This window comes from Bos indicus x Bos taurus, chromosome 19 (assembly GCF_003369695.1).
Source record: "Bos indicus x Bos taurus breed Angus x Brahman F1 hybrid chromosome 19, Bos_hybrid_MaternalHap_v2.0, whole genome shotgun sequence".
Classification (NCBI taxonomy): Eukaryota; Metazoa; Chordata; class Mammalia; order Artiodactyla; family Bovidae; genus Bos; species Bos indicus x Bos taurus.
The window spans coordinates 53,386,408-53,414,269 of NC_040094.1; the positions used below are offsets into that span (position 1 = coordinate 53,386,408).

The 27,862-nt window shown below is 43.7% G+C and overlaps 1 protein-coding gene across 1 annotated transcript in view; it reads right to left on the bottom strand.

Moving 5' to 3' along the window:
• Positions 1 to 27,862, bottom strand: part of LOC113877709 (E3 ubiquitin-protein ligase RNF213-like) — a 129,071-nt gene that overhangs the window by 43,175 nt on the left and 58,034 nt on the right. Inside the window, exons 20-36 of the mRNA XM_027518100.1 lie at positions 27,489 to 27,651; positions 25,752 to 25,969; positions 21,121 to 21,261; positions 20,847 to 21,014; positions 18,863 to 20,018; positions 18,001 to 18,194; positions 17,628 to 17,783; positions 13,349 to 16,951; positions 11,457 to 11,593; positions 11,209 to 11,304; positions 10,126 to 10,244; positions 8,671 to 8,790; positions 8,023 to 8,165; positions 7,361 to 7,496; positions 6,946 to 7,084; positions 3,076 to 3,267; positions 2,202 to 2,347 (exon numbers count right to left, since the gene is read on the bottom strand). Coding sequence (XP_027373901.1) covers positions 2,202 to 2,347; positions 3,076 to 3,267; positions 6,946 to 7,084; positions 7,361 to 7,496; positions 8,023 to 8,165; positions 8,671 to 8,790; positions 10,126 to 10,244; positions 11,209 to 11,304; positions 11,457 to 11,593; positions 13,349 to 16,951; positions 17,628 to 17,783; positions 18,001 to 18,194; positions 18,863 to 20,018; positions 20,847 to 21,014; positions 21,121 to 21,261; positions 25,752 to 25,969; positions 27,489 to 27,651 — 7,027 coding nt within the window. The remainder of the gene's footprint in view (positions 1 to 2,201; positions 2,348 to 3,075; positions 3,268 to 6,945; positions 7,085 to 7,360; positions 7,497 to 8,022; positions 8,166 to 8,670; positions 8,791 to 10,125; positions 10,245 to 11,208; positions 11,305 to 11,456; positions 11,594 to 13,348; positions 16,952 to 17,627; positions 17,784 to 18,000; positions 18,195 to 18,862; positions 20,019 to 20,846; positions 21,015 to 21,120; positions 21,262 to 25,751; positions 25,970 to 27,488; positions 27,652 to 27,862) is intronic.

The window sequence follows — 27,862 nt, forward strand, 5'->3', positions numbered from 1 at the left end:
CCAACTTTTATTTTGTTACTGTCAATTTCCCCCTTAATAGCTGTTAGCATTTGCCTTATGTATTGAGGTGCTCCTATGTTGAGTACATATATATTTATAATTGTTATATCTTCTTCTTGGATTGGTCCCTTGATCATTATGTAGTGCCCTTCTTTGTCTCTTATGACAGTCTTTATTTTAAAGTCTATTTTATCTGATATGAGTATTGCTACTCCCACTTTCTTTGGGTCTCCATTTATAAGAAATAACTTTTTTCCAGCCCCTCATTTTCAGTCTGTATGAAACTGTCCCTAGGTTTCAAACCTGTCCCTAGGTTTGAGGTGGGTCTCTTGTAGGCAGCATATATAGTGGTGTTGTTTTGCATCCATTCGGTCCGTCTTCATCTTTTGGTTGGAGCATTTAACTCTTAACATTTAAGGTAATTATTAATAAATATGATCCAATTACCAAATACTTTATTGTTTTGGGTTCATTTTTATAAATCTTTTATGTTTCCTGTATAGAAAAGATTCTTTAACATTTGTTGAAGAGCTGGTTTGGTGGTGCTGAATTCTCTCAGCTTTTGCTTGTCTGTAAAGCTTTTGATTTCTTCTACAAATCTGAATGAGATCCTTGTCGGGTAGAGTAATCTTGGTTGTAGGTTTTTCCCTTTCATCACTGTAAATATATCCTGCCATTCCCTTCTGGCCTGCAGAGTTTCTATTGAAAGTTCAGCTGTTATCCTTATGGGGATCTCCTTGTATGTTATTTGTTGCTCTTCTCTTGCTGCTTTCAATATTTGCTTTTTGTGTTTAATTTTTGTTAGTTTGATTAATATGTGTCTTGGCATGTTTCACCTTGGGTTTATCGTGTATAGGACTCTCTGGGCTTCTTGGACTTGGGTGGCTATTTCCTTCCCTATTTTAGGGAAACTTCTGATTATTATCTTCTCAAATTTTATTTTCTCATGCCCTTTCCTTTTGTCTTCTTCTTCTGGAACACTTATGATTTGAGTGTTGGGGCATTTAACATTGTCCCAGAGGTCTCTGAGGCTGTCCTCATTTCTTTTTATTCTTTTTTTTTTTTCACTCTGCTTCATTTATTTCCACCATTCTATCTTCCAGCTCACTTATACTTTCTTCTGTAATCAACACTTTTATCATCATTTCAGGACACTTAAGAATTTTCCCAGTGGAATAACAGAAGCAAAGTAAGAAGGAATGTTCTGTTTCAGTCATAAAAGCCTTGTTGTTTCTATTCAGTCAGTAATTTGTGTCCCACTCTTTGTGACCCCATGGACAGCAGCATGCCAGGCCTCCCTGTCCCTCACCATCTTCCAGAGTTCGCCCAAGTTCATGTTCATTGAATTGGTGATGCCATCCAACATCTCATCCTCTGTCACCCTTTTCTCCTCCTCCTCCATAAAAGCCTAGCCAGCTCCAAAGAGAACACAATCTGGGACAGGCTGATTTTATTTCTACCAAGTCATAATGTACCTCAGGAACCTGGGGCCCAAATGAAACAGGAAAGAGTGGGCTGCCTTCCAGCACCTGCAGTCAAATGCTGCTCAAAACAAAAAGATCTGACTTCTAGTGGAAGGGGTGCTAGCCCTTAAGTCATGTGCTATCATAGAAAAGTAGGGTCCGTTAGGATATGGTGTGAAAGAGAAATACTCTCTCCTTGAGAGAGACTGCTTTGAGTTTGTTCAGAAACAGTGGTAGTACACGTACCTAGAAAAATAAGTTCATCTTCAAGTATTTGACATGTATTTTTAAAAGAAATCTTTCCTTTTTTAAAATAATTGAAATGTAATTGATGTACCATATTATGTTAGTTTCAGTAATTTGACATTACTACCTTATGAAACGATCCCCACAATTTGCAAAAAGCAGTGCTACACATAAACTTTGAAAAGATTAGTTCATGTCTGAAAGATGACTTTCCCCAAAGTTCTGTGTGATCACTGGTTTTGCTAGAATGCCTGTGGCCAGACGACTTGGCGTACGACAGCAAAGCAAGGGAGGACACTGATGGCTCAGTTTGGGCAAAGGTACTACTCTAATCCAGTCACTGGCAATTGCTGAGAAGGGCTCAGCTGGAGACATCTTGAGTCCCGGTGCCTTAGTTGTCCAGGGGACTCAGAATGGGGGTGATGATCTATGACAGAGTAGCAGGGTCTCCTCCTGCCAGAACAAACCCCCTCCTACCATCGCTGGGCTCACCCTCATTTCCTGTGATGTACTGAGTGTGGACCCACAGATCCTCCAGATAGTCATTGATTCTCCAGCTAAATGGGACGCTATTGGACGTCTTCTCTGAGATGTTCATGTTGTTCTGCACCATGGTGTAGGACATCTTCCCTTTAGACCTGTAATCAGCCAAATAAGGACCAAGAATTAAGTAGTTAGTAAGAAGGCACTCAAGACACAAGATGAGATCTATTTCTGATGCCAATTCCTCTCCAAGTACTGGGGTCTTAGTGGGCTGCAAAGACAGCCCCCTGGTCTACTGAACAGCTCGTTTTTATGCTATAAAATAACTCAAGGATGATCTTATATAATCATTTGGTTTTACAGACAAAACCAAAACAAACAAGGGCTGGAAAATTGCTTGAATTTTTGTGCAGAACCAGTCTGGTGGTGTCTGAACCCACCCTTGCCCTATACCTGTGCAGAGAGTCAGAGCCCCCTGAAAGCCAAACAACAAAGTTTTGGTTGGACAACTGAGCTTGAGATAACACAAGATCAGGCCTAGGGACAGGGTTTGTGGTTCCTGCCTTTGGCAGGAGGAGTGGGAAAATCAACATAAACACTCCCCTACATGCAGCTTCTCTAGTGTAGATGAATTGGAAGTTGGCCATTTTAACTGCAAAGGGTATTCTGAGCACAAGGAAATGAGGAAAGTCAAGAATGAAACAAGAATTTTTCAGAACTCACATCAAATCTTTGTTACTGTATTGTCATGCCCTTCAGGCTACAAAAAGAGCCAACTTCAATGTGATTTTAAATCCATACTTATATTTCATTAAACATCTTGGAGAGCCTATTAAGTTATAGGGCTTTTTCTCCTCCCATTAAAAGAAAGTCTTCTATTCACCTTGTATCCATCGTCACAAGAGGAATGTTCAGAAGTTTAATGTCACTGAAAATAAACATCCAAAGGTCTCTCGCCCAGGACGGAGAGTGTGGGCTGACCAGCAGCTCAAGGTTGCCATCCCTGTCCACGTAGGAGATCACGCTCGCCAGGAGGGGAGTCACAGCACCCTGGACCCGCTTCCAGAGGGTCTGCCTGTGTGTGGGAGAGAGAGAGCCGGGACCACTCAGGTTAGAGGGACCACAGACCACTCTGGGATGCCCGCATCCTTTTCACATTTTGTGCCTTCGTGGCAGTAACAAAACATCTGCTCTACTATGCTCACACTACAGCTGTGTTTTCATATTTTTTACATAATTTTTGGAGAAGGGAATGGCAACCCACTCCAGTACTCTTGCCTAGAGAATCCCATGGACAGAGGAGCCTGGTGGGCTACAGTTCATGGGGTCATAAAGAGTTGGACATGACTGAAGTGACTTAGTACGCACATAATTTTTAAGCACTAGGAGAGAGAATCACAAATCAAAATAAGCTTAGAGGCAGAACTGGAAAGGAGGTCCTTAATACTATCTCTAATAAATTGGAACTAGTTCATTGAAAAGGCCAAGTAGTATTTATTTTGTTATTAACTTGTTTTCCAGAACAAGTCACCTAGGTTCCCAAAATAAAGAAAATGACCAAATTCATTTGAAAAAAAAAAAGTTATTTTAAGAAAAAATATCTGTTGTGTATAGTATATAATAAAGAGAACAAAGTGATTTCATTCCAGGTCACATTAAACAAGAAAATATGTCTTTATTTAGAACTTAGTTTTCAGTGTTGATGGTTATGTACACTAGATCTGAATATACGTATATATGTAAACTGATTATTTACATATATGTAAACTTCAATGCTTATATTAACTACATTAAAGTTTGTTGCTACAATTATATTTATCATAAAAATAAACTTGATAAGTCATTTACAAATTCTCATGGTAGGCCTAAGAAATCTACTACTAGGTAATTAATATTGGGGAGAGAAAGACAGGCTCTGTTTAGAAAAGAAAATAGAAAAAAAAGAAAGAAATAGAGAAATATTTTTTTAAAATGCTGAACCAGAAATATGCAGAAAACTGAGAGTGAAAGGCAAGAGCTGGCTGCAAGGAGAACTGGGGGAAGCTGTACCTGGCCACATGTGTAGAACCTGCATGCTGGAAAATCCCAAGTACAGTCATCTTTCCTTACCCATAGAGGGTTGGTTCCAGGACCCTCGAAGACACAAAATCTGAGGATGCTCAAGTCCCCTTATATAATATGATGTAGCCTTTGTATATCCACATTGTTCCATACACTTTAAATCATCCAAAGATGAAAATTCTTGAAGAGTTGGGAGTACCAGATCACCTTAGCTGTCTCCTGAGAAACTTGTATGTGGGCCAAGAAGCAACACTTAGAACTGGACATGGAAAAACTGACTGGTTTAAAATTGGGAATGGAGTAGGTCAAGGCTGTATATTGTCACCTTGCTTATTTAACTTATATGCAGAGTACATCATCTGAAATGCTGGACTGGAGAATCACAAGCTGGAATCAAGATTGCTAGGAGAAATATCAACCACCTCAGATATATAGATATGCAGATGATCTCATATCTAATGGCAGAAAGTGAAGAGGAACTAAAGAGCCTCTTGATGAGGTTGAAAGAGGAGAGTGAAAAAGCTGGCTTGAAACTCAACATTCAAAAAGCTATGATCACAACATCTGGTCCCATCATTGCATGACAAATAGAAGAGGAAAAAGTTGAAGCAGTGACAGATTTTATTCTCTTGGGCTCCAAAATCCCTGTGGATGGTGATTACAGTCATGAACTTAAAAGATGCTTGCTCCTTAAAAGGAAAGCTGTTACAAACCTAGACAGTGTATTAAAAAGCAGAGACATCACTTTGCCAACAAAGGTCTGAAAAAACTATGATTTTGCCAGTAGTCATGTATTAACATGAGAACTGAACCATAAAGAAGGCTGAGCACCGCAGAATTGATGCTTTTGCAGTGTGGTGCTGGAGAAGACTCTTGAGAGTCCCTTGGACTGCAAGGAGATCAAACCAGTCAATCCTAATGGAAATCAACCCTGAATATTCATTGGAAGGGCTGATGCTGAAGTTGAAGCTCCAATACATTGGCCACCTGATGCAAAGAGCTGACTCATTGGAAAAGACCCTGATGCTAGGAAAGATTGAGGGCAGGAGGAGAAGAGGGTGACAGAGAAGGAGATGATAAGATAGCATCAGCGACTCAGTGGACATGAATTTGAGGAAACTCTAGGAGATGGAGAACAGAGGAGCCTGGCATGCTGCAGATCATGGGGTTGCAAAGAGTCAGACACGACTGAGGGACTGAAAAACAAGATTACTTATAACACCTAATAAAAAGTCTGCATAAACCATTGTAAATAAAATGCAAATGCTGTGCAGATAGTTGTTGACATGTGGTGAATTCAAGCTTCAATTTTTGGAACTTTCTTGTTTTTTTTCTCCCCAAAATATTTTCTACCCGCAGTTGGTTGACTCTGCAGATTTGGAACCTGCAGATACAGAGGACTGACTATATAAAGACTATCTCAATTTGGAATAATTTCAAGAAGGCAAATAATTGAAGTCCAAAACACATGGTCAGCAAGCAGTTAGCCTCCAAAGGCTTGTGAGAGTGGACCAGGAGGTTCCAGAGCTCCACCTGGACTCAGATGCTGGTCAGCCCCTGCGGCAGCCCCTGTGTGGGAGGGAGAGAGTATGGACACAGCAAACAGCAGGGCAGTGACAAGTGGAGGACTCTTGCTGCTTTAAACACCCTATGAACACCAGTAAGTATAGGAAATACAGTAAATGAAGGGGTGTTGTCAAGGGTACACTGAAAATAAAGATTTTAAGAAGCACTATGTAAAGTCTAAACAAGGAACCAAGGGAAATGAAAATAATTCCAGGTCCATGTCTGATTCTTCAGAATGTACAACTGAGAAAGAAAAGAAAAATAGTTATAGGAAAACATAGAAGCTGAAAAACCCTACAGTCGCAAAACCAGAATCAATAAGCTTACATTGTCTATTTAATCCAAGATGTTCCCACACATCACTCCAGCCAACAGCAGGAAGGCAACACGTCCCTGCCGAGATCAAGCCTCTGGGTGAGTTTAATTTTCTCTCAGAGACAAAGAAACTGAGGACCAGAGTGGTGAAGTCCCAGGTCTAAGACAACCTTGCAGGTGGGAGTGGGTGGCATCTTCCATTTGGGAAGCAGAGCCATCCCCCCAACCCTGGGCCACATTGGTTTTCCTAGGCTTGTCTTGAGAACAGCATCAAGGTTTGTAGATAAAGGACCATGAACTGTCTATGAATACTCTGGGTTTTATTTTGGTCATTATCAAATAACTTCATATAGGAGGCCTAGGAAAGTAACTGTCTTCCCTCCCCTACATATTACCTTCTTACTTAATCACCTAAAATGGCACCATGTCTTTGATAATGGACATGCTGGTACAGGTCTACATTCAACAAGAACAGATGTTCTGGGTTTTCTTTGCTTTGTTTTTTGTTATGAAAAAAACAAAACAAAGCTACCCTAGTAGCTTAACTATTAAAGAATCTGCCTGCAATGCAGGAGACCCCAGTTCAATTCCTGGGTCAGAAAGATCCTATGGAGAAGGGAACAGCTATTCACTCCAGTATTCTGGCCTAGAGAATCCCACGGACTGTATAGTCCATGGGGTCACAAAGAGTCGGACACAACTAAGTGACTTTCACATTCATGAAAAATTTAAACACACACCAGAGTAGAGAAGAGTCTAGCAGACACCATATAACTGCCACCCAGACCCTGGCTTCTTTTCCTGGCGGTACCTGAATGTGCCGGCCTCCTGCAGAGCATCCTGATTGAAGGCCTCCCTCACCACCCAGTCCTTCACATTGTAGACAGAATTCTCTTCTTGCTTCTTTAAAAGGTCATAGAGTCGCATTTTGGCAGCCCGTAAGAAAGTGGCTGAGGAAAAGCAGAGCAGACGTGCATTCAGCACATCCCTGGGCACAGGGTGGTGGGTTTGGCATCCCAGACCCATCCCAGCAGGAAGGGAAGCCCGTCTCCTTTGGCCAGGTCGAGTCTACAGAAATCCCAGAGGCGCGCATAGATTGCCAGAGAGTCAGCTGCTTCTGGGAGCCATGGAGAGCTTCCAAATCATCCAGGGGGATGATTCATGGACCGACGGAGGAGCCCAGGCTGGGGTGTGGACAAGAGGGGCTCCCACACCTCTGTACTCACCGTCTTTGTCTAGGAGGCTGAGGAGGATGGACACCCTCCGAACGCTGCGCTGACGGTACTCGTTCTGGTCTCTGAGCATGCCCACGGCACCCTGAATACAGCTTCTCAGCAGCCTGGTGGTGTCCAGGATCTGCGTCTGTTGACAGACAAGCAAGCCTTCCATTTCTGCCATTTACATGTCAAGAAAATCCAGGTGATGCCAGAGATGAGGTCCAGGCATCGCATGCAGGGGCACAGTTTTCCTCCTGCCCAAGCTCCCACCACATGCCCTTGTCAAGTTCCCCTGAGAAACACTGTGAGGGAATTCCCTGGTGGTCCAGTGATTAGGACTTTGCACTCTCACTGCCATGGGCCTGAGTTCAATCCCTGGTCAGATTGAACTATTAATCAGATCCTGCAAGCCATGTAGTACAGCCAAACAAACAAACAAAAACCCACTACAAGACAATCCTATGTGCCTGGGGACCTTGTCAGAAAAACTGACCACGGGACATCAGGAAAAGCCAAGGTCAGATCTGGAGCTGGTGATCCACCTGCACTCACAGAGGCAGGGAGAGGAGTGCTGGGCTGAGCCCTGGCCAGCTGAGTCCACTCCTTGGACCCCTGGGTGCAAGTCTAAGGAAGGGGAGCCCAAAGCCAGAAGGCTTGGAGTGAGAACTTACATCATTTTCTGGTCCGGAGGTTGGGCTGGTGTTCTTCTCAGGACTTTCTGTCTCCATTTCCACGTCTGCCACTTGCTGTGATGTGACCGCCTCAGTTTCCATCGCCTCCTCACCATCTTCTTGGATTTGGCATCCCTCCTTGACTGGAAAGAAGCAAAACAATGGAGCTACTGTTCAGAGGCAGAAGTGGCGGTGGGGAGCGCTGGCAACATCGTGTGCGTTGTGTGCTGGGGATCTATCCGGGTTTCCCTGGCACCAGCCTCAGGAAGGGGCTCCAAGGGAGAGACCGTCAGTCACACGGATCAGCCTCCACTCACCCACTGGACGTGGTTCACCAGTGGCAACCCGAGCTTCCACCCTGGGCTCAGAAGGCTGATCCGGAAGCCAGGGTAAACAGATTCTGACATGTTCCACAGGCACCTGCAAAGACCTTGTGGAAATACTGTCTTCTCCTGGCCTTGGAAGCAGCAGATGGTGCCCTGGATTCATCAATACTCAGTTCAGCAAATGTGTCCCGAGCTCTTGCCAAGGGGCAGGTGTTGGACTGGGGGACAGTAGCCTGAGGACCTGTCCTCGCAGCAGAGTGCACACCTCCTGGCTTCCGCTCCCACCATCCTATCTCCCCAAGGACCTTTTCTCCAGACTCACCCTTAGGGGGATCTTCTGGTTTAAACAGCTGGCTGATGGCCACATCCTGCAGTTTAGGTATGTCCAAAACCAGGACTGTGGATCCCCGGAGGTCGTCGATGTGCACAGAATGCCACAGCCCTGGGAAAACAAGCCCCAGAATCTTCCCTGTGTCCTCTGGTTTCTTCCCAACAGTTTTAAGCAGGATATACCACTGTCCTGACATTTTAACACACTGTTGAATGAATGATTTGTATCCTAAAGTCTAATCTCTTGAATATACACAGGAAGCATATAGATGTCATGCTATAGATGTTAGAAACTTTAGCATAAAAATCAGTTATAAGAACTGAAATGACTAACTTATTAAAAAAAAGTATTTGAAGAAGGCTTGCCATTCTTTTATAAATTATTATTAAATGCCATATCACAATTAGTAGAGGGGTGTGAGACACTGGCAATGTTTGCCTCCCATTAACTATGACATTATTAAAGTAAATTTTATTTCCTATTTCTAGAATATCAAATTTTCTTATACAGGAGATTCCATGGAGATACTGTGGGATTAAGCTCAGACCTTCACGATAAAGTGAATATTGCAATAAATTGAGTCACACAAGTTTTTTGATTTCCCAGTGCTTATAAAAGTTATGTATAAAATACTATATTGCATTTTATTAAATAGCATTATGTCTCAAAAAAACAATGTATATGCCTTAATGTAAAAAATACTGTATTGTACCACAAAAAAAACATAAAACAACCAAAACATACTATGCTGCTAAAAAAATATTAACCTTCATCTAAGCCTTCAGCTAGTCATAGTAATAACATCACTGATCACAGGTCATTACAATGATGATTATATTCACATATAATAATGAAAAGATTTGAAATATTTAGAGAATACCAAAATGTGACACAGAGACAAGAGCTGAGCTTTCAGAAAAATGGCACTGATAGAATTAACACAAACCTTCAATTTGTAAAAAAAAAAAAAGAAAGAAAGAAAGAAAAAAGCAGTATCTGTGAAGTGCAATAAAGCACAGTTAAACAAGATGTGCCTGTGTGATAAATATTGGGTGGCTCATTCCTCAGGAAGGAAAGAGAGAGAGAAAGAGAGATTTAAGATAGCATTTTCTGGCTCCAGAAGCAGGCATAAAGTATCGACACATTTATAACAATGTTAGTTGGAAATATCGCTCTGCATTATCCATATAGTAAAAACAGAGGAACCAGAGATTAATCAAGTGTTTAATCAACAAGTAATGAAAGAAAGTGCTGCACATTGGAGCAGCCAGTCCAAAGATGATCAATTATGTATTAATCAGCAGTAAGAAATCTAATTGTACCTGAAACAAATATTGTTGAAATTGACATTAATGTTCTAATGTCATACATTGTACATCATAGGACCAAATGAGAAATAACTTAAACATTACTATACAAACATATTCACTAATATTTTGGTCCTACCTCCATGGAATCCCACATAGGATGTTCCACTTCCCATCCGGGACAGTTTTGTAATGAAACAGACTAAGATATAGTCCTTATTTCCTTGTATCTTATTGATTTCATTTATAGTCAAATGTCTATTTTAAAAACAAAGAAGCAAAGACAAAACAAATCAAAACAAAAATGAAGAAAATAAAATAATATATATACATTGTAAAATGGCTGAATGGTGACTTTGGAGTACTCATGTCCATCTCATGATTTTTAGCTTTAAATAGATTTCACACCCTCACCCTTGTTATCTTCTCTTACAGGAGAACAGGGTCAAGACTTCTCTAAATAGGCTCATTTCTTTCCTCTATTCTTGTGTTGCCTTCTTTGAAATGGCATTTTTAAAAATGTATCAGGAACCCTGTCTTGTAATCCTTGATGGGTTTGCTCTGATGCTACTTAGGGTAAGGGTAGTAGACTTTTCCATTTCAAGAAACAGAGATCTGTGAACAGACAACCAATGGACAAAGACAACTATGATGTGAAATATGGCTTCCAATGCTTTAGAAGGTCCAGCAATTTCTTTTACTTTAACATCAAGTAATAAGGTTTGCCTGGAAAATCCCATGGACGGAGGAGCCTGGTGGGCTGCTGTCTATGGGGTCGCATAGCGCAGGACATGACTGAAGAGACTTAGCAGCAGCAGCAAGTAATAAGAGAATGTAGTTAATTCTAAAAGCATCAAATTTCTCCTGAAAGCATTTAAGTACCATTATGGCCTTTAAACTTGCAATAAATTTGTAGCATGCAATTTAAAACAAATACTGACAAATCATGTCTGTTAACGTATGTTCCAAGGATACTCTTTTAAATCCTGCTAATATTCTGTTACTTAATGCTTCTTGCAATTGGCTATTTTTGTGTTGTTATGAGCCTTTTCTCACTTTCTTTCTCTAGTCCACATGTAGGGAATTAAAAAAGAAAAATTTTTAATTTTATTTCTATGCTTATTCTGATACTATACTGTTTTCAGGGAAGAAATTCTTTAGGAGCACCTGAATAAATTTGGGGTTTCCTATTCAGTTTCTGAGAAAAATAACAAAAACATACTTTGCTGAGGCGATGAGCTGAGCACTGTGAATTTTGTCTTCAAAGTCTGTTTGAATAATGAGGATATTATAACGGGCTACATGAACTAAGCAGTTTCTGAAAGAAAAAGGAAATTATCCAATTGAGTTTTCCATCCTAAAAATTGATGATAATATTCTCTAAAGCAATGGGTAATATAAGGGGTATATAGAAAACGTGTTTGATTCTGAGAAGGGAAAGGAGCAGGAGAGGAAGGCAGGGACTCTCACCGAACTTCCTTGAGGAATGAGTACTTGGTGTCAAATTGCTGCAGTGACAGGATGGTGAGTTTCACAGCCCAGTCCTTTACTTCTGATTCTAAAAGTTCACAGTCATGACTGGTTAGCAGCCTGGAGAACGTAGTGATCTGCAAAGGCAGGAAATGCAAATCATTCACTGTGTAGCATGTCTATTAGGTTAGATCCCAGAAACATGAGGATGTTCAGCAAGTATCTTCTATGGGCTCCTCATTGTGCAGCTGATACACAGATAGAAAAAATTTTAAACCCAGAGGAATCTTCCAAAACAAGGTAGTGCTGAGGTAAACAGGATCTAAGGTATTGCAGAGAAGACTCATCCTGTTCCTAAAACTGAAAGTGATTTGAACAGTCATGTCTGACTCTTTGTGATCCCATGGACTGTAGCCCACCAGGCTCCTCTGTCCCTGGAATTCTCCAGGCAAGAATACTGGAGTGGGTTGCCATTTCCTTCTCCAGGGGATCTTTCCAACCCAGGGATCGAACCCTAGTCTCCTGAACTGCAGGCAGATTCTTTACCAAATGAGCTACTAAGATGGCTTTGAATCTTCTTCCTAGACTTCACTGTCTTTTCCTACTTTGGACCTCATTGAGAGTCCTGATGATACCTTAGAGCTCAGAAGAAATGCCATTTCTCCTTTGCAATCTTACTTCATATTTTCCGATGGAGCTGGCCATTAAGGTCCTTTCCTTCCCACAGCTGTTAGCAGTTCTCCCCTGCCACTGGATCACACCACACAGTGCAACCAAGACACTCCTAAAGGACATGCTGATATCCCGGGTCCTGAATTATCATCTCCAGGCTGGCCTAACCACTGTGCTTCTTATTCCTATATCCAACTGATGGTAGACTACCTAGATGTTACAGGAATATCAAAGCCTAAAGCAAATGAAATTAACCGTTTCCTCAGCCAAACTTGTTGCTCATAACTAGATTCTGATTCACCAAACTTCTGGTCAACCAAGGAAGAATCCAGGGGTTCATCCCCAGCTCCTATCTCCTAGATATTTCTCTGCCAATCTGCATACTCACTATGTTTCAATTCTACCCATCTATCCTCTACTTTGACTGAACTGGTACTGTAGCCTCCCTACTGTTCTATCTTTTCTGTGAATCTTGTATCAGACTTTTCCCCCTCCCTCTCTCAGGCAGTGGGACACATTTCCACACACATTTCTCCATCTCCTCCTCTATAAAAGAAAGATAGAACTCCTGGGTGCCACTAATTAAGACCCTCCATGAAGTCATTCCCACCATATCTCATCCTCATCTACCAGCACTTGCAGCCTGAAATGAAAGCTTCATCAGTGATTAATTCCTGGTTTCCTGCACAGATGTGGTTTTTAAAACCTTGATATTCTTGTTCAAGTAGGGCCTTCTGCCTATAATACCTTCCCAACCATATTTTACAATCAGCTTGGTGGTCACCTCTTAAGATGGGTTCATGTGACTGCATATCCTGATCTGTGTTACTCCTCTTTGCCTCTGTGGATAACACTATCATATGATATCAACTGTACCCATTCGTTAATGTCTTTCAACCTTACACTGTATGATGATCAAGGACAAGCCCTGTACCAATTCATCTCTATATCCCGAGTCCTTGGCACTTCTCAGATGTGAGATTTCATCTGCTACGGTAAACCCTGTGCACAGCACTGCACAAAAATGGGTACTCTAAGTTAGTTAAACTGAATATGTATAAATATGTAAGTCTCCCTGCACTTACCATGAGAGGAACAAAAAGTCTAAACACCTTCATTTATGGTTCCTATACACTGACTTGCAAAAGATCTTGAATTCTTGATGCTAGGGAGTCAAGGACCCTGAGGTAAAAGAGGAAAAGGGTAAAATATATAATCACCTCTGTGAAGATGGCATGGCGTTCTGAATCTGTTGTGCAAAGATGAGCTTGGAGGAAGTCTCCAAAGGAGTTATGTTGCTGCCTGTAACAGTATTCTTGCAATAGGGACTCTGCGAAGAGGCCTAGTGCAGAAGTTTTTAGCCGAACCACAGCATCAGGGGTGGCACAGTCCAGCAGCACTGACTTGGCCTGCTCAGAGACTTTCTGGTAAAGCTCATCAGTCAAGGCCTCATGCCCTAGTTGCTCTAGGACCTGGAGCACCACAGAGGCACACGTGTCTGAGTGGTACCCAATGAAGACGTCAGAAGGGCTGTATTTGGGTCTGGCTAGAAACTGCTCAGCTTTCACATCTATAAACTTCTCCACCCAGACCTTGAGCTCTTCCACGATATTCTTCTGCCATTTCTCCAAAACAGTGTTGATGTCCAGATAGTGCTTCTCCAGCCGGTTAATGAGGGGGATGGGAAAATGTTTGTAGACGACATCTTTCTCCTCAATGACTATCAAGCGGAAGTCTGGGTGAACCCGACATTTGACCCGATGGGTCCCCAGACCAAGGTCCACGTACTTCTGACCGCCGAGGTAGACGTAGTATTGATTGAGTGCGTCGTAGAGGCTCTCATAGAGGTTCTGCAGGTTGAGCAGCACCACCATCTTGCCGGTTTCCATGCAGATCTTTACTCGGTTGATATTTTGGCAGATCTGGGTATACTCTTGATCCTTGGGAAAACTGGATCCAAAAATAATCTCTGGTTGGTCTGTAATGAAGAATGCCTGCTGTAGGATCTGCAGGGCCACGTAATTTCTGGTCAGCACAAGCAGGTAACGGGACTCAGAATCATCCAGCTCTCTGCCATGCATCTTCTGAAGATGGCCGTATATATTCTGGTGGATCAGCTGCATGGTGCTGACTTCTTCTGTGTACTTTGCCTCAGGTAAATTGGCTGAAAAAATATCCAGGGCATGGATGTCATCTTTGCCACTGAAGTTCCGAAGGATAGCATGTGCAATGTCCTGAGGGGAGGGCTTCTTATTAGAAGCTTTTGCTGCAGCAAAGACCATTTTGATGAGGCTGTAGTAGTCACGAAGCCCAAAGAATTCCTTGTCCTGACTCTTACACACTGTTTTGTAGGCTTTGGCAAAGGATGTGAAGTATCCTTGGATTCTTTCTTGGATGAGAGGCTCTGAAGCACAAATTCCCTTGGCACTCTCAATGAGCTCTCCTTTGTTGGGGCTGCCACGTGACACAAATATACCCCGGTTCATCTTGGCAGGATCCAGGGCCCAGTTGGAAATGCCTATGAAGCCAACTTTTTTGTGGGGGGCAGGATCGTCTTCAATGCATCCATCTTCCAGCAATGGGTGCAGAGCCTTCAGGGGCATTTTGGGTGAGTCTTCTGCTAGTCCAACCTCATCTAACACCACCACGGACACATACTGCTCAAGGTCCTTCCCCTGCTGGAAACGGGCACACTGCTTGAAGGTGCCTATGATGCCCTGTGGGGTGGAATGTGGACTACACTGGAATGACACCAAATGGACCTGCTTCAGGTTCCGGAAGAGATCCGAGTGTGCAGCCTGGCCTTGCATGGCATCTGCCACGATGGTCTTGGCAAGAGATTTGGAGCTGCCGGGCTTGCCCACCAGGAAGAGAGGAATCTTGAGCTCGATGCAGATAACCATCATGAAGACATTCTCCTTCAAAGCAAAGTTCTTAGCAATCGTTTTCCTCAGAGATATGCCATTCAGAAAAAGATCCTGGGTTCGTGTTATCTCATCTAAGATAACCCTGCTGTCATTATACGGTGCTGGAAAGAACTTGCAAATAGCTTTCCGATAAGATTCCTTCTTCTCTAAAGAGGCGTGGTAACATACCCCGATGGCCAGAACCAGGGACCAGAGGACAGGATCTCTCTCAAAGTCATTTTGGATGACCCCAGTCTCAGAGAGAAAGGAAGCCAACTTAGACAAGAGCATCTCACTGTGGTCGTAAAACCATTTGAAAACTTTCACACAGCGTTCTACATCCCTGAGGCTGACAAAGCTGCATTCATTTTGTCTTTCCCTCATGAAACCCTGAGAGGCAGAAAGCACTTCCGTGATTACATGAGTCTCACTCTGCACCACCTTGATGGACTTCACCAGTCTCTGGACAATCTGATGGATGTAGAGCTTTTCTGCAGAGTCATTCAATTGTCCAAAGTCCCACACCAAGGGGATCAGGCTCGGTGGCAGAGCGTGGACACGGTACACCAGCTGCCTCAGGGGGATGGAGCCAAGCCTCTCGGCCGTCTCTTCTGCACTAACCCTGTACCCCAAGCCGGCTGACTCCAGACGGCAGATCATCTCCTGGGTGTGCTTCCGGTAAGGGTTGCAGGCTGCAATGATATGCAAGCCAGAATTCTTAGCCAGGGGCTGGCCACCCACTGTGTGGTCGCACAGGACCTCTTTGATGCAGCTTATGGCCTCTGTGGTGTTGGCTTCATCGAAGAACAAGATGGTGTCCAACTGATATTGGGCCTTATTGAAGCGGGCCAGCTCTTCAGCCTCCCTGACCTTGGAGTAGATCATGTTGGCAGTTGTTCCTCCGTGGACCTTGACCAACTTCATGGTTTCAGCATCAGCAGCCCCACGCCGCAGGTCACTAAGGAATTTAATGAGTCTGGTTTTCCCACAGCCGGTTTCTCCCATGATGATGACAGGGATGCCGCACCGGAAACGCATCTCAATGGCAAGGATCTTAAGCATATTGTCTGTTGTAAGCTCGTATGTTTCATCAGGGTCAATGGCCCACTGGATACCCAATGCCAGGCACAGTTTTTCAATTTTCTCATGTCTGGGCAGCTGGTCAAAGTCAACGTTGAAGGGCACCCTCTGAAGCAACAGTCCCTGGTATAGTTGCACTGTCATAACATCCTTCTTGATTACTTTCCCACTCAAGTGGTCTATGGCGTCAACACCACCATTCTGGTTGGACTGGAAATGGAAACCTATGAACGTCATGGATGTGTGGTCACTGTTGAAAAAAATATATGGGTGGGGCTCTGACTCCCACCTCTTCCGGAGAGAGAAAGGGGTGAGGTCCTCTTCTTCAACATCGGCCGTGGTGACCATGTACTTCCCTGGACTTTGGTCAGATGTGTGAAGTGTAGGTGTGGCGAAATCTCGGGCCATGAAGATCATGAAGGTGACCACAAAGTTCTTGAAGCCCACCAATGTGTCTTCAACAAGGCTGGGATGACAGAAGACAGAGGCCTCACAATCTTGGAGCTGGTAGTTCAGGAACTGAGCAAAGTTCCGAAGCTCTGACCAGGATGGGTTTATCACCCCAGAGTAAATCAGGAGGTGTTGGATGCATTCGCCAGGGCTGCCCTCAACAGAGCCTTTTTGGTATTGGAATGTGTCTAGGTTTTCTTTCTGATGGAACCGTCTTAGATATTGGTAAGGTCTCTGGAATATTTCACTATGGAATGCTCTCTGATCCATTCCTGGCTCTTTGTAGCTCTGCTGAGGATCCAGCTCCATGTTGATCACTTCTTTGGGAGGTCTGCAGGTCACTTTGGGGAAGACGTCTAGAAAATTGAACTGAGGGACTAGTGTACTCTGGAAAGGAGACACAAATGAAATGAGTTACGGCCGAATTTCTTAAAAAATGCAGTAGTGTTTTAATCCTCAACAAGGTCTAGACTGCATGGGCCTTTATGAAAAATCACTTTTCATGAAGGGATTTTTGTAGATTCCTCTTTGCATGGGGTGATACCTTTCACATATTCAGGCATCATGTGAGCTGCTCTGTCAATCACAAGCCCTTTCCCATTCAAACTCTTAGAACTAAATATCTCCATCAAGTATATACATGTGTGTGTTTGTATATGTGGGTGAGCATGAACCTCTCTTTTGTTAAGAAATTGATATGATGCAAATCTCCATCTCAAGTTATCAGTCATTAAGAAAGATGGTGCTTCTCTTAGCAAATGAATTCTGAGCAAATGAATTCTGCATTCTGAGCACCACTGGCATTTAACCCAGATACACAGCATTAATCCCAAAGAGAACAAAACAAATATAAGGTAGAACTAATTAATAAATTTTATTAATATAACAAAAATTATATTTCTAATTAAAATAATTTTATTCCACTCATTACTTTAAAATAAGTTTAAAGATTTTTCTTTCCTAACACTGCACTCAGCTTCTTTGCTAAGGCAAAAGTGGGGAATCACAAACATGTATCAAAGCCCCTGCCTCCAGAGTATCATAAGAGTACCCTGATACACACCAGCTTCGAAGGCCTCCATGGCAGTGCCAAATTCCCTTCCAGGATTTCAACGATATATAAGTGGCGTGGATTCCGAAGCCACATCTTCCCATTTACATCCATTAAGTACTGGAGAATGAAGAGTTTGAAAAGAAACCCCCAAATTCCAGTCCGCACCTGAGGATAGAATCATGTGGGTCTGTAAATACTTACATGGAAGACACCAGTCTTCCCAACCCTAAAAACCCTCTTGTAGAGTTCTTTGATATGATGGTGCTAACTATCAATACATGTAGAAAGAAGAAAGTCTTTACACTGGGGATAGGGCAGGGCAAGATGTGGGAGCTGTGTCTATTCCCACCTGGCCCATCAGCTAGAACCTGAGGGCACTTACTGAAGAGGTCACGTCAAAGTGGAATATCACGGGTCTCCTCTGATACTGGGCATCTAGGAAAGGCAGAAGGGACTCCAGGACTTCATTCTCATCCACCTGAGGGTCAATCAATCGAATAACTTTTAGAAGCACTATTTCTCCATTAAACTGCATTTTCAGCTGGCCGTGCAACCTCTTCACAAAGAGAGACCTTCCTGTTGACGTGAACATATGAAAATTAGATGCCAAGGCTGTAGATCAAGAGTGAGAATGTCCAGAAAATCACTTCTCTTTGTACAAAATTCAAAACTGATGCAACCTAACATCAGCTTAAAGAATACATACTTGAGCCCTCAAATTTCCTTGCTGTCCCCTCACTCAACAGCCCTGCTGCTTCCTGGGGCTAAGGATGGAAGTCTGAGAAGGAGGTCAGGACAGCAGAGCTTGCTTCATGGGGGAGGGGAGCGAGAGTCGCTGGACAGAAGGGAGTACCATTAAAGGGATGCAGTCTACAGAATGGAAATCATGATGGCGACTGAAGGTGGAGGCATCTCTTTCTTCTTAAGACAGAGGAAATATACTTTGTCCTGCTCAGGACCCACATCAACCCCACAGTAGTCAACTGACTTAAAAAAGAGAGAAAGAGGAAAAACAGCAGAGAAGCCAGTTTAAAGGAGGAAGATGGCTCAGCCAAGCTGCGACCAGGTGAGATAAGTATCCCGCTCCAGTGCGGGGCCTGATTTATAACTTCAGGTGAGTCAATCCTCCAGGGACTTAGTTCCCCACCTGCAGAAGGGCTTATCTGAGCTCACCTCACTCCCCACTGACCAAGGAAGGGCCATCAGATGGTCCCTGGGACGGGGGACTCAGCAGCCATTATTACCTACACCCGCTCTCTCCGAGGCTACGATCCCAACACACATGTGGTCCTGGAACACGGAGGCGGCTGACGGGGTCTCTTCCGGGACTCGGAAGTGGTGAGCCAGGTAGGCCTGGATGTCCTTGAGGGGCGCCTGGGGGGTGACGAGGACCTTGTGCTGGCTGAAGGCTGAGGGGAGATAGCAGTGCTCCCGCTCACAGTCACAGACCATCACGAGCCGGTAGTGCTCCCGGTGGGGCTGTGTGCACAGCCTCCGGAAGAGCGCCTCTGCCCGGCAGGCCACCTCATAGCTCAGCTGGTCCGCATACAGCAGGCTATAGACCCCCAGTCCCTGGGAGCCTGGGGTCAGGCAGCGACGCAGGAGCAGTGCCACCTCCTCGAACGTGGTTTCTGGGGTGCAGAGCAGCACTTCATCGTAGGTGGGCAGGGGCTGGTGTGGGGTCTGCATGTAGATGGCCAGGGTGGCTGGCAGCACCTCAGAGTGGCCACAGACGATGAGGTTGGGCTGGCCCTCCTGTAGGCCGTGGGAGAGCTCCCGCTGCACAGGGGGTCCAGCCATCCTCGCCAGGTGAGCCAGACAGTGGCCAAGGGCCTCCAGGTCCAGGCAGTGAGGCAGGAAGACACGCATGCATGTCATCGAGCATTTCATGATCACCCTCAGCTTGTCCACCAGTCTGGACTCAGAGAAGGGCAACAGTGGCAAGTCTTCCACCACTGTTCTCTCCTGGTGGGTGTTGGCCCTTCCACTGGGCCCCCTGCAGGCCTCCGAGACATCCCTTGGGGTGCAGTTGCCTTTGATGAAGGAGAGCATGGTGAGGGCAGCGTCGCTGGGCGTCTCCCTCCCGAGCTCCAAGCCCAGGTAAACCAGCTGCTCAGCAGTGTAGTAGTTGAGGTAAAAGTGCTCAGCTCGCTTCTCTGCCACGAATCTCTCCCAGCGGCCCAGGAAGTCCTCCAGCTGCCGGCAGAGGGCTTCCAGCAGCTGGACGACTGGCCCGCCCTCCACCAGTGGGCCCATGAGTCCCAGACAGAAGTCCAGCCGGATGGAGGCACCCTTTAGGGGGGTACAGTACACCTCGGCTGACCAGGCCCTGAACAGCATGTTTCCAGCAGAGTAAAGGTTTATGAAAGACTGGACAAGCCTCTGCACGTTACAGAACACCTGTTGCAAATGGAAGCAGAAGGCAGGTATCAGAGCTGACTGCAGCAAGAGAACACATAGTCTAGAATAACACAAACAGATTTATAATTTGAAGGGCTGGGGTTCATGTCCTCCATGGTTCACTGTGGGATCTCGAGCATGAGATTGATCACGGAAGGTCTTCCTTCCTCATCTCCATAGTCTCTCTTTTAGGAAGGAATACATTTTACAGATAAAGGATATTGTTTATGAAGTATAAGTGATAACTTATATTTCATAATTTCCTTATGCTGGGAAAGATTGAAGGTAAAAGAGAAGGTGGCCTCAGAGAATAAGATGGTTAAATAGCATCACCGACTCAATGGACATGAATTTGAGTAAACTCTGGGAGATAGTAAAGGACAGGGTAGCCTGATGTGCTACAGTTCATGGGGTCCCAAACAGTTGGACATGAATTAGCGACTGAACAACAACAATCATAAAGTATAACTGAACTTTACAGAAAGAAATCTCATAATCAAAAGGAGAGACTGTTACATAAACTGATATGCCTTTATCATTGTGGTTACTGTGGATTTTGATGAACAATGTCCACCTACATCTTTAAGTATTTTGGGATGCTTGCTGATATAAAGAGTAAGTGGACATTTCTTTGGGTCATGAATTCAGAGCACAGGCACTCTGCAAGACCCACTGACTCCACTCTCCATAGTTTTAAGAGCAGAATGATTCCTTTGAATTAAAAACAAACTCCAACTCTTCTGACTTCCCAGGCACCTCAGCAGTGAGAGTGCTCAGCCCAAACAGATGGATTAGGACACTTGCTCCAATGTAGATACAAATCCTTACCTCGGAAAATACCTCTACGACTTCAGCATTGCTGTGTTCTTTCTTGCCAGACATCAGCATCAATTTGTTCAAAAGCTCTTTCAGCTCTTCTAAAGAGTAGTCTCGCTTCTCCTTGTGGCCTTCCTGACCCTCAGGAAGGATTAAATGCAGAACTGTGTCTGGGGAAATCTGTGGAACAGGGCACAGTCAGAGGTCGATTTGGGGAGGCAGAAACCCCCCGACGACAGCAGCCCGTAAGAGCCTCCTGCAGCTGTGCCTGCGATGTGAGGCTCACCTTTTGGCCATCCGTGGGAGCCTTGATCACATAGATGCCTCTGCTGTTGATTGCTGTGGCCAGGGACAGGGATGAGAGCTCCACAGACCCATGACTCTCCTTCACTGTCTTCAGCCACTCGAGGTTCCGGGCAGAGTCACGCTGTCAGGACAGAAGGAGAGAAAATGGGCCGAAGCTTAGGCATGATCTTCTTCCTGCCACTCTCTCCACCTCTGCCTTCCAGGGACAGACGCCTCCTCCCCTTCTCTGGCCCAGTGTGCCATCACCCACAGAGGAGGCGTCCCTCATCTGCTGCCCACCACTGCCACGGGCTTTGGCTCTCCCTCCTGGGTCACGCGCTGTTGCTGCAATGGCTGTTCCTCTGTGTTCCCACCCAGTGCCCTGGATACGTGGATGGGGAGCGACAGGCATGAACTCAGCTCTCTGTGAGAAGGTGGCCTTCAGCCGGGCCCCTAACTGGGGATAATGCTGGCTGAAACAAGCACGTGAGCTCTGTGAGCTCCTGCCATTCCTCTTCTGCTCCTTCACCCCTGGTGGGGCCTCAGCCACCCTGTTAGGCAAGTTATGAACTATAGGCTTGCTTGAACCCTGGTGCAGCTGATTTATGTACACAGAAATGCTTACTTTTCTGATTAAAAATGAATCTGTACGAATTGTGGAAAGTATGGAAAAATACCAAAATGTATATATAGCATATTAACTAACAATTACCTCCATTCAGAGAAAACCACTGGTGACATTTTAGCACATTTCCTGTCCATCTTTTTCCCCCATATGTTTCCATAGTAGAGATCACCCTTATTCTTGTTGTTTAGTGGCTAAGTTGTGTCCAATTCTTTTGTGACCCCACGGACTGTAGTCATCCAGGCTCCTCTTGCCCATGGAATTTCCCAGGCAAGAATACTAGAGTGGGTTGCCCTTTTCTTCTCCAGGGGATCTTCCTGACCTAGGAATCGAACCTGAGTCTCTTGCATTAGGATTTTTTTTTTTTTAACCTCTGAGACACCAAAGCAGCCCAGAGATCACTCTTAATTACATGCAATTTTGTATCCATTTTTCTAATATAATAGGACAAAGAAAGTATTTCCATATAGGATGAAAAACTATTTTAAAACATCCTTTTAAATCCGTGCATTAAAAATCTGCCATGTAGATAGCAGAGTAGAAGGACATATACTTATCTCCTGCATGAGCACCAACATTGCAACTAGCTGGTGAACACCATCAACAGGAGGATGCTGGAACCCACCAAAAAAAGGTACCCCACATCCAGTGACAAAGAAGAAGCTTCAGCAAGACAGTAGGAGGAGCACAATCATAATAAAATCAAATCCCAAAACCACTGGGTGGGTGACCCACAGACTGGAGAACAATAAAACCACTGAAGTTCTTGCACTATTGTGAACATTCTGAACCCCATGTCAGGCTTCCCAGCCTGGAGATCCAACAAAGGGACTGGGAATTCCCAGGGAATCTGGCTTTGAGGGCCAGCAGGATTTGATTATAAGCCTTCCAGAACACTGTGGGAAACAGAGACTCCAATCTTGGTGGACACAAACAAAATTTTGCATGGACCAATACCCAGAGGAAAGGAGCAGTGACCCCACAGGAGACTGAATCAAAACTATCTGCTAGTGTTGGAGGGCCTCCTGTAGAGGCATGAGATGGCAGGGACTCGCCATACAAATGGGAGTACTGGATGGTCACCCTTGTCATAAAGCCTCTTAAGAGTTCGCCATTAAAATTAACCCTACCATAGACCCTGGGCTTCCCTAGTAGCTCAGCTGGTAAAGAATCTGCCTGCAGTGTGAGAGACCTGGGTTCGATCCCTGGATCAGGAAGATCCACTGGAGAAGGAAATGGCAATCCACTCCAGTATTCTTGCCTGGAGAATCCCATGGATAGAGAAGCCTGGTGGGCTACAGTCCCTGGAGTCACAAAGAGTTGGTGACTAACTTTCACTTTCATAGACCCCAGGGCTGGATTGCCTCAGGCCAAATAACTACCAGGGAGGGAGTGCAACACCACCCATCAGCAGATAATTGGATTAAAGCTTTACTGAGCAAATCCCTGCCAACCAGAGCAAAACCAAGTTTTTCCCATTGCCAGTCCCTCTCATCAAAAAGCTTACACAAGCCTCTTAGCCTCATCCATCAGAGGGCAGAGAAAAGAAGCAAGAACCACAGTCTCATAGCAGCTAAAACAAAAACCACATTACAGAAAGTTAATCATGATGAAAAAGCAGAAAGTTGTGTCCCAGGTGAGGAGACAAGATAAAATCCCAGAAAAACAACTAAATGAAGTAGAGACAGGCAACCTTCCAGAAAAAGAATTCAGAATAATGGTAGTGAAGATGGTTCAGGATCTCAGGAAAAGAATGGAGGCAAATATCAAGAAGATGCAAGAAATGTTTACCAAAGACCTACAAGAGCTAAAGAACAAGCAAACAGAGAGGAATAATACACTAGAAGGAATCCATAGCAGGATAACTGAGGCAGGAGCACAAATAAATGACCTGGGTGACAGAATGGTGGAAATCACTATTGCAGAACAGAATATAGAAAAAAGAATGAAAAGAAATGAAGACAGCCTAAGAGACATCTGGGACAACATTAAATGCACCAACATTCTCATTATAGGGGTCCCAGAAGGAGAAGAGAGAGAGAAAGGACATGAGAAAATATTTGAAGAGAATAGCTGAAAATTTCCCAAACATGGGAAAGGAAACAGTCAACCAAGTCCAGGAAGCACAGAGTCCCAGGAAGGATGAACCCAAGACAGAACACACTGAGACACATAGTAATCAAACTGACAAAAATCAAAGACAGACATAAAATACTAAAAGCAACAAGGGAAAAATGGCAAATAACATAGAAGGGAACTCCCATCAGGCTATCAGCTGATTTCTCAACAGAAACTCTAGAAGCCAGGAGGGAATGGCATGATATTTTTTAAGTGGATGAAAGGGAAAAAACTCCAACCAAGAATACTCCACCCAGCAAGACTGGCCTTTAGATCTGATGCAGAAATCAAAAGCTTTCCAGGCAAGCCAAAGTTTTGAGAATTCAGCACCACCAAACCAGCTTTACTACAAATGCTAAAGGAACTTCTTTTGGCAGGAAACACAAGAGAAGGAAAAGACCTACAGAAAATAAACCCAAAGCAATTCAAAAAATGGTCATAGGATCATACATATTGATAATTACCTTAAATGTAAATGGATTAAATGCACCAACCAAAAGATATAGACTGGCTGTGTGGATGAAAACATGTGCAGGTATGCACCTCCACTTACCACATCATTATGCATGACCCCCCAAACTGTATGTAATTATGTTATATTGTTAAGTTAATCAAGTTCCCATTATGGCTTACAATTGTAATTATCTTTTATTTTTTGTCTGGTTGTTGACTGTGAAAACTGATAAATATCTTTTACTACTGTGATCATGTAACTATTGCTTACTTAATACCATTGTATCATGATTGGTCAACAGAAAATTAATAAAACTCTTTATCACCAAAACTAGGATCTATTAGAAAAACCTGTAATCATATTTTAAAATCCAGATGCCTATCAGAATTATCTTAAAAATTATTTGAAAAATACAAATGCTCAGGTATTGCTTTTTTCTCCAAAGCTTCAGATATGTTTCTAATGAGAAGTCATGTTTAAAAACAACTGGACTATATGATGGTCTTTTACTTTTATCTAGTTTCACTTTTTCTATTTCATATTTGGTGCTTCCATTTAATTTAGTTTACGTTTTCCAGTTTCTCCATCTCTTCTTTTTTTTATTTATGTTCTTTCTCAAGCCTTTATCAAATGCAGTAGAAAAGCTTTTGTATACATGTGCTGTGCTGTAGTCACTCAATCATGTCTAACTGTTTGTGACCCCATGGGCTGTAGCCCACCAGGCTCCTCTACTCCAGGCAAGAATACAGGAGTGGGTTGTTATGCCCTTGTCCAGGGGATCTTCCCGACCCAGGGTCAAACCCAGGTCTCTTGCATTGCAGGTGAATTTTTATAGTCTGAGTCACCATGGAAGTCCAAGAATACTGGAGTGGGTAGCATATCCCTTCTCCAGGGGATCTTCCCAACCCAGAAATCAAACCGGGGTCTCCTGCATTGCTGGCGATTCTCTACCAGCTAAGCTACTAGGGAAGTCCTTTGTGTGTGTGTATATATATATATATATATATATATATATATATTTTTTTTTTTTTAGAAAACATGAATTTTTGCTTACCTAAAAAAATTATGACATTTTGATTCCACTTGTTTGGCTTAGTGTGAATAGAATATTAGATTTCCAATTAAAAAATAGATATGCAACAAGCAACAAAAATTTACTGTATAGCATAGGGAACCACAGTCAGTATCTTATAATAACCTATGATGGAAGATAATTTCAAAAATAGCATATGTGTATTTGTATAACTGAATCACCTTGCTCTGCACCTGAAACACTGTAAGTCAACTATACTTAAATTATATATATATATATTTAAAATGACACACAAAAAAACCCCTGCCATGTGAGTGTGCAATATTTGCAATTGTGCCCCTAGTGTTTCTAAGTGATGCTTCACTAAACTTAACCTGCTCTGGAGCCAGAAATAAGACTCACCAGTTTCGTGGGCAGGTTGTGGTCATTATCCAGAGCCTTCCACAGCTCTTTCAGGTGTTGCACGAACTCATCAAAACCCGCACTGGTGTCCAGCTCATACAGCAGGGGCGCGTAACCCTGCACAGCATCGTGGAAGCAAGCTACCCGGTCCACGTCAATGTCATTCTCCCCCGCAGAGATGGAGGCCAGGTCTACGAACACCTTCAGCTCGGTGATGCCTGGGGCAGAATGGGTAGATGAATGTAGGGCTCCCTGTGATGATAGGAGCCTCAAATTTGGAACAGTGCTCCTTACTGATGCTGCTGCTACTGCTAAGTCGCTTCAGTCATGTCTGACTTTGTGCGACCCCCATAGATGACAGCCCACCAGGCTTCTCTGTCCCTGGGATTCTCCAAGCAAGAATACTGGAGTGGATTGCCATTTCCTTCTCCATTACTGATGCTATAAATGGATATTTAGTGGATTTTAGGGTTTTATCCATTTTTTTGCTTTCAATAAGAACCTGGGGACTTTTTCTTTTGCCATTTATGTTGATATTCTGACCAATACCTGACCTTACCAAATAGCATCAATGTCTGGGCATTTCATGGGTATTTTGTGAGTTTTATTTCATGTAATTCACATTATATTGTCATTTAATTATGGGGGGAAAAAAGCTTAGATGGTACTAGAGTTTCTCAGATGGCAGTAATGGAAAAAAAAAAAAAAAAAGTAAAAATCTGCCTGCCACTTCAGGAGATGCAAGAGAAAGAGTTCCATCCCTGGGTTGGGAAAGTACCCTGGAGAAGGAAATGGGAACCCACTCCAATATTATAGCCTGGAAAACTCTATGGGTTGAAAAGTCTGGCAGGCTACAGTCACAAAGAGTCAGACATGATTGAGCAACTGAGCACACACACAATGCTGAGCTGGTAAAAAAACATGTTGACAGTTATCTATAAAAAACCGCTGCTTGCTAATCAAAGCTGGGGCATTGCAGTAGCCTGAGGAGCCCACAGCTGAAAGCAGTGAGGCTGGGATGAGATGAGCATGCAGCCCATCCCCTGTCCCTTTATACCAGGGCCACCCACCTTCCTTCTTTCCTGCCTCTTCCCTTCCTCCATGAATTAATTCTGCCCAAATCACCCAAACCACAGAGCTGAAAATACTGCCAAACCCATGCACAATGACAAGTAGATGTGATTAAGTCTAGACAAGTTGCCTTAGCTTCTAGTAAAACTCAACACGAAGAAAAAGCTAAAGGGACACAATTTTTAAGAAAATGATGCTGCTGTTCACAGCAAGAATCCAGAGTGAGAGAGGAAAAAAGTAGCCAAGGAAATAGCTTTTACACCAGCAAAGGAGTGATACTGTCTTGATATAAATTCTACCCACAACAACTATGCACATCTCACACATTTACCTAAAGAATACAGATGAAAACTTGCTAAGAGACTAAATCTTAATATTTCAATCACTAAAAGGAAAGGAAAATTATGGGATGTGATGGGGGCTAATTATCATTACAATGGTAATCATATTACAGTATATAAATGGATCAAATCAATGTGCCATACACCCTAATTAGATACAATACTGTATGGTAAATATATTTCAATTTAAAAAATGCAGAATGTGTCTCACAGTCCTTTACTCAGAACATGATCAAGGGAGTGACTGCCAGTAAGTTTAGGAAGACCACCCGTGAACCATCTAACTACTCTCCAGCCTTCTGGCCACCACAGTGATGGATTGTACCTCTGAGAGCTTCCCGGACCCAACCGATGAACTCCTTCCTCTGGGACAGCTCCTTCAGACACTGACATCGGGTCTCACTGACATCCTGCAGTAGCTTTTTGGCATGGATAATGTGCTGGTTGATCCGGTTGAGTTTTTCATGGCAAATTTTGTCCAAGTCAGTCTAAGACAGTTATCAAAGAGAGTTGTCAAAGACAGTCTGAAAGACACGGCAGTATGTGGGCTAGAACTGGCTCCTGGACCCCCAAAAACAGCAGTCCTGACCATCCCAATAGTCCTTTCCACAATCATCCAGGACTGACATATACATGAACCTCTTATCCCAGATTGGATACTGTAGCCACCCTTGCTGTCCCCACTTCATCCATACTAAC